This window comes from Humulus lupulus, chromosome 3 (genome assembly GCF_963169125.1).
Source record: "Humulus lupulus chromosome 3, drHumLupu1.1, whole genome shotgun sequence".
Lineage (NCBI taxonomy): Eukaryota > Viridiplantae > Streptophyta > Magnoliopsida > Rosales > Cannabaceae > Humulus > Humulus lupulus.
In genome coordinates, this window is record NC_084795.1 from 115,484,562 (window position 1) to 115,491,013 (window position 6,452).

General features: G+C 38.2%; 1 protein-coding gene across 5 annotated transcripts; it reads left to right on the forward strand.

Moving 5' to 3' along the window:
- Positions 1-1,051: 1,051 nt before the first annotated feature.
- LOC133823077 (uncharacterized) lies at positions 1,052-3,125 on the forward strand. 5 transcript variants are annotated; one of them, XR_009888135.1, is made up of 9 exons: positions 1,052-1,326; positions 1,412-1,528; positions 1,608-1,690; positions 1,789-1,872; positions 1,992-2,067; positions 2,169-2,241; positions 2,359-2,432; positions 2,567-2,790; positions 2,921-3,125. XR_009888135.1 is itself a non-coding variant. In XM_062255665.1 (9 exons), exons 1-9 carry the CDS (start codon positions 1,191-1,193, stop codon positions 2,985-2,987), a joined length of 798 nt encoding a protein of 265 aa, XP_062111649.1. In that variant the 5' UTR covers positions 1,052-1,190; the 3' UTR covers positions 2,988-3,125. The 5 variants fall into 5 exon arrangements, 4 of the variants coding, with proteins under 4 accessions (XP_062111649.1, XP_062111647.1, XP_062111650.1 ...); XM_062255665.1 differs by having other exon boundaries at positions 1,421-1,528; positions 2,697-2,790; positions 2,918-3,125; XM_062255663.1 differs by having other exon boundaries at positions 1,054-1,326; positions 2,697-2,790; positions 2,918-3,125.
- The last annotated feature ends 3,327 nt before the right edge of the window (positions 3,126-6,452 follow it).

The following is a 6,452-nucleotide window of genomic DNA, read 5'->3' on the forward strand; positions in this document are numbered from 1 at the left end:
TTTTTAGAGAATTAATTAGTTTATCTTTTCCATTTATGAGTGCTCTAATATTATTTCACACAATTTTGTAGAGTAAATCTAAAGCTTGTGATTTACCGCCATGCACACATATTCCTGTATAGAGGGAGCTTTTACATAAAAAAAAGTACATTTAAATAAATAGAAGGTTAATGACCGTAAAATTAATTAAGTAGTTAAAAATCTTGCAGTTAAATATGAATGTTAAAATTTTGACGGTAAAATTATTTGAGTAGTGAATTTTCTTGCATTTAACTTCCATCAGTTAAATCAATGGTTAGAACTAATTCTATGAGACATGACAGCCTCCAATTTGTCCAAAATATTTTTAATTTTTAAATATTTTAAAATTATTTAAAAATAATTAAAAAAATAAGAAAAAAATAAAAATAATTTAATTCCTAAAACAAATAAATAACATATTTTAAATTTATAAAAAATTAAAACAAGTATTTTAAAAACTAAAATAAATAACATTAATTTAATAAAAATCATAAAAATTTCATTTTTAATTAACATGAAATCAGAGTGTATTTAGATTTTAATCAAAATTAAAATGAAATTTTTTATGATTTTATTTAGATGTTTCATTAAATTAATGTTTCTAGTTTTTAAATACTTGTGTTAATTTTTTAGAATTTAAAATATTTTATTTTATTTTTTTATGAATTTTTAAATATATTAAAAATACTGAAAAATTAAAATTTTAGGAATTAAATTATATATATTTTTTATTTTTTGTTTTGAAATTTTTTATTATTTTTAATTAATTTTAAAATATTTAAAAATTATAAATATTTTGGACTAGTTGGACCCTGCCATATGTCTCACAAAATTAATTTTAAATATTGACTCAATGATAGAGGCAAGTGCAAGAAAATCCACTAATTTTGCCTTCAAATTTTTAGGCCATTATCCCTAAATAAAAACGTTACTTTCCTGAGTAATGTCGTTTCATCAAGTAAACGACAATTCGTTATATGCAACTACAATTTTTTCCGAAGAGGAAGAAGCCAGCTCGTCCTCGTTGTTCCTCGGTTGTTTCAGAGAATTAAGAAAATATACCAATATATTATGAGAAATTGCACTAAAAAAAAAACTATTTTGCCAAGGAGCCCATATATTATTTGTATTGCAAATTGTCTAAATTTGTCGAACATTTATAGTGTAAAATGGAGGCTACTTTGATGAGATGCTGTACTAATAATGGCGCTGCATTCCGAGCCCTCAAACCTCTCCAATTCAAACTTACAAACCCACCTCGTTGCTCTTGCTCTTTCTCTTTCTCTTATCAGCTTCTCCACTCGGGTAGTTTTTCATTTTTGTCAATTATCTGATTTTTCATTTTAAATAGATTACTTAGAACTTGATATTAAATTAATTTTGATGAAAGATGGATTAGGTTCTGTTAGGAGGGTATATGATGGACTGTTATTGGATGCTGGGGGTACCCTTTTGCAGCTGGCAAAGCCAGTCGAAGAGACTTATGCTACAATTGGAGCCAAATATGGTGAGTTTTCTCGTTTTGGGCTTTGGGTTTTTTCTCCGAAATGTTAAAATTTGAGTTTTTCATATATTGTTCTTTTCAGGTCTGACTACAACTCCTGCTGAGATAAAGCAAGGCTTTAAGAGAGTTTTTTCAGCTCCATGGCCTGAGAAGCTTCGTTACCAGGTGGGTCCTGCTATACTTTCTCTCTGTGAATAGTCTTTTGTCTGTGGCCTTTAAAAGATTGGGTATTTGATTATGCATCAAAACTGTGTAACTGACAGGGAGATGGGAGGCCATTTTGGAAACTTGTTGTTTCTGAAGCCACTGGATGTTCTGATGTTGATTATTTTGAAGAAGTTTATGAGGTTCGCTATCTTTCTTTTTAAGCCTCGGCTTGTTTTCTACGTTCTTGTTTATTGGTACTTTTTATTTTACAGCACTTTCTTTCACCTAAACCTTTGGTATCACTTGTTGGATTTCTCAGTACTATGCTAATGGCGATGCTTGGCATCTTCCTTCTGGAGCTTATGAAGCGATAAACCTTCTCAAGGATGCTGGAGGTCGTATTTATCAAGTACTTCCTCTTCTTTGTTTTGTTCTTTACTCACAACATATGTAAAGTTCCTGTTCTTTGTTACTGACGGTGCAAGCAATAGTACAGTTAAGGTTGCTGTAGTATCAAATTTTGATACCCGCTTGAGGAAGCTCTTGAAGGACCTCAATGTTATAGACCTGTAAGCATTAGCACTTTTCCTTATAAAATCTTAAGAAGACAAATAAATAATTGATTTTCTATCACCTCTTAAGCATGAAGTGATAAACAGTACATGTTTACCTTTGTTTCTTTACAGGTTTGATGCAGTCATTATATCTTCAGAGGTTAAGTATGAAAAACCAGATCCTAAGATATTTGGAGCAGCTTTAGGTAAAGAGAAAGCATAATCCGAACAATATCTTCTTCTAGCTTCCCAACTTGTATGGAGTTTGATTTATGCTAAAAGTTCATCTCATTTTTAGAATAGTTATGAAATAGTAAACATAATTCGCTGTTTATATCAGTTTTGGTGAATATTCCTGGTTTGTGGGGGAAACGTTCATTAATAAATCTACAGCCACTTCAACTCCAAACTATAACATTCTGAAAGAATCCATCAACACTACCTTGAACAAATGTTTGATTCATTTTTAGATCAAATCAATGTGGAGGCTTGCAAAGCTGTACATGTTGGAGATGATAAAAAGACAGACAAGGTTGGTGCCAATGCCATTGGGATTGATTGCTGGTAAGAGCATTTAAAGTTTTCTCATACACTTGCCTGTTCTTCCCTTGATGTTCTTTTGGTAACGTTGGTTTACAATTTAAATGTTTTCATTCATTGAATAATAGTGCTTACTGTTGATCTGTATAAGCAGGTTATGGGGAGTTGATGTGAAGACATTCTCGGACATTCGAAATGGCATTCTCATTTCAGAGTCATAGTGCTTATTTCTTGACAGTGATTCAGGTTTCTTTGTTCATTTGACCTGTCTCTTTTAATATGCTTTCGATTGTAAACTCAAATGCTTCAGAAAAGGAAAATTAACTAGCCAGTCTTACAAAGAGCCAGCTTGCCTATCATGAGATTATGAGGTGTTCTGTTTTCTTTGGTCGCACTCCATTTTATTCTGTTTATTATGTCAAATTCTGTTCTGATTCCATGAAAAATAATACTTATAATATGCATTTGATGATTACCACTTAATTTACCTAAATATTAAATCTTATTACCACATTATGTGAACATGTGGTTTTCTCGTAAACCCAAAATGGTATGTTACAATTTACTTGTAAACGTAGAAATTTAGAGCGTGTATGATAGACTTCCCTGCAATTTCAGATAACCAAACAACAAACAAACCAGAGAAATGCAACACAGAACAGAGAAAAATGGAATGATATCAATTGAAATCTAGGTGTCCGAGAGCCTAGTCCCTCCCACTTCCTGAATACACTTTTTCACCCTTTAACTAAGACAAGTCCCCCTTTTATATCCCTACCCCATCACAGTAGGTACACCCTCCCTTACAATATCCTTTCCCTCATAGCTAACTCCGCTCACAGTTATTCTCTACTGCTCACCCTCACGTTTACCCTTATACTTCCTAGAGTAAACATAGGTGATCGGTGGCCTATCAATACCGCCCCCTAAAAGCTTCACCTTGTCCTCAAGGTGAAAATGAGGAAACTGGTGTTGGATGACGTCAAAGTCTTCCCATGTTGCTTCAAAAACTGGGAGGTTACGCCATTGAATGAGAGCTTGTGGCTGTTCCTTGTTGGTGCCGGGTCTGACCTCCAAAACAGCCGCTGGTTCCAGCAGCCATTCGAGCTCTTCAGTCATTGCAGCGGGCATTGGTGTTGCTGTCTGGTTTGGTCCCAAGGCTGGGCGAAGAAGAGAAACATGAAAAACGGGATGGATAGTTGCTGCCGGAGGAAGTTGCAATTTATACGCTGCTGCCCCAACCTTGGAAATTACTGGGTACGGACCAAAATACTTGGGCGCCAGCTTCTCATTCTTACGCTTCGCTAAACTTCGCTGCCTATACGGTCTGAGTTTCACATAAACCATGTCGCCAACTGCAAATTGAAGATCCCGCCGTTTCTTATCTGCCTGATGCTTCATTTTCTACTGAGCTCGCTGGAGGTTTTGTTTCAGCAAAGACAGAATATCATCCCGTGCTTGCAAAGTCTGTTCTACCTCTGAAACACGCGTACTAGCAGGCTCAAATCGCAGCAAAGGAGGTGGATCTCTGTGGTATACCGCCTTGAAGGGAGTCATGCCAGCGGAGGAGTGAAAAGATGTATTGTACCAGTATTCTGCCCAAGGAAGCCAACGTACCCACTGGCCGGGTTTGAGGCTAACAAAACAGCGCAAATACGTCTCTAGGCAGCGATTAACCACTTTCGTTTGGCCATCCGATTGAGGATGATATGCCGTGCTTTGCTTCAACGCCGTGCCCTGCAACCTGAAAAGTTCCTTCCAAAAAAGACTAAGGAATATTTTGTCTCTATCGGAGACAATAGATCTTGGAATCCCATGTAATTTCACCACCTCTCTAACAAAAACATCGGCTATAGTAGTTGCGGAATATGGGTGAAGCAAGGAAATAAAATGGGCATACTTGCTTAAATGGTCCACCACTACTAAGATTGAATCAAACCCGTTGGACAGCGGTAATCCTTCTATAAAATCCATAGAAACATCCTCCCAAATTTGTTTCGGAATAGGCAGCGGTTGTAGCAAACCCGCTGGGGACTGAGCAAGGTACTTGTGTTGTTGACAAATTGAACATTCTGTGACAAATTTCTGAACATCCCGACGCATTCCTTTCCAATATAAGTTTGCTGAAAGCCGCTGAAACGTTTTAAAAACCCCCGAATGACCCCCTATCTTGCTGCCATGATACTCTTGTAAAAGGAGAGGGATGAAAGGAGATGATGAAGGAAGAACCAATCTGCCTTTAAACTTCAAACACCCTTGCACCAGTGAAAAACCCCCACACGGCCTCCCTAGGGACAGTTCTTGAAGTATCTTCGCTAAGGAAGGGTCCATCGCCACATGTGCTTGCAAATCAGGAATGGAGATCAAGTTAGGTGCTGAAATGACAGCCAAGGCAGCGTCATTGCACACTCTAGACAAAGCATCAGCAGCTTTGTTTTCCAATCCGGGCCAGTATTGAATGTCAAAATCATAACCCAAGAGCTTAGTAAGCCACCTTTGATGTTCCATTGCCACCAACCTTTGTTCCAACAAGAACTTCAAACTCTTTTGATCCGTGCGCACTAAAAATTTCCGACCCAACAAATAAGGCCTCCATTTTTGAATAGCAAGCACAATCGCCATCAACTCCCGTTCATAGACCGATTTGGCCTTAGCTCTTGGTGATAAAGCATGGCTGAAATAAGCTATAGGGCGGCTGTCTTGCATAAGATCCGCCCCTAAACCTCCTCCCGAGGCATCCGCCTCTACTACAAATGGTGCGGAAAAGTTGGGAAGTGCCAAAACCGGTGCCGAACACATCGCCGCCTTCAAACAACCAAACGCTTCCTCCGCCTCTTGTGTCCATCCAAAGGCATCCTTTCTCAATTGGTCCGTCAAAGGTCTTGCTGTCCCACCATAACCCTTCACAAACTTGCGGTAGTATTCCGTCAAGCCCAAGAATCCTCTCAATGCTCGTATATTCTTGGGTGTTGGCCACGTTTCCATGGCTGAAATCTTGCGGGGATCCGCTGAAACTCCTTGGGCTGAGATAATATGGCCTAAGTACTCCACCTTTTCTTGAGCAAATAGGCATTTCTTTTGATTGGCATAGAGTTGATGTTGTTGTAGGCGTGCTAGGACCAAGTGAAGATGGTGGGTATGCTCTTCCAAGGACGTACTATAGATCAAAATATCATCAAAGAACACAAGAACAAATTTCCTTAAGTACTCTCGAAAAACGTCATTCATGAGGGCTTGAAACGTGGCCGGCCCGTTTGTCAACCCAAAAGGCATAACTAAGAACTCATAGTGACCTTCATGAGTTCTAAAAGCTGTCTTCTCTACGTCCTTGGATGTGACTCGAATTTGGTGATCGCCCGACTTGAGATCTAACTTGGTAAAGACCGTGGCACCATAAAGCTCATCCAAGAGCTCATCGATCACCGGAATAGGGAATTTATCAGCCACCGTTTCTCTGTTCAAGGCCCGATAATCAACACAGAAACGCCAACTCCCGTCCTTCTTTTTCACTAACAAAACCGGGCTAGAAAATGGGCTGGTACTTGGGCGTATGATGCCGGCATTGAGCATTTCGCGCACTAACTTCTCAATTTCATCCTTCTGAATTTGTGCATAACGATAGGGTCTAACGGAAATCGGTCCCGACCCTGCCTTAAGGGTGATAGTGTGCTCACGCCCACGGCTAG

What these genes read in the sequence shown, in the direction of transcription:
- LOC133823077 (XM_062255663.1), top strand. Translation starts at nt 1,191, where the DNA reads ATGGAGGCTACTTTGATGAGATGCTGTACTAATAATGGCGCTGCATTC. An exon ending in CTGAGAAGCTTCGTTACCAG is followed by an intron (nt 1,691 to 1,788) that starts GTGGGTCCTGCT and finishes TGTAACTGACAG; the next exon opens with GGAGATGGGAGGCCATTTTG. An exon ending in CCTTCTCAAGGATGCTGGAG is followed by an intron (nt 2,068 to 2,168) that starts GTCGTATTTATC and finishes GCAATAGTACAG; the next exon opens with TTAAGGTTGCTGTAGTATCA.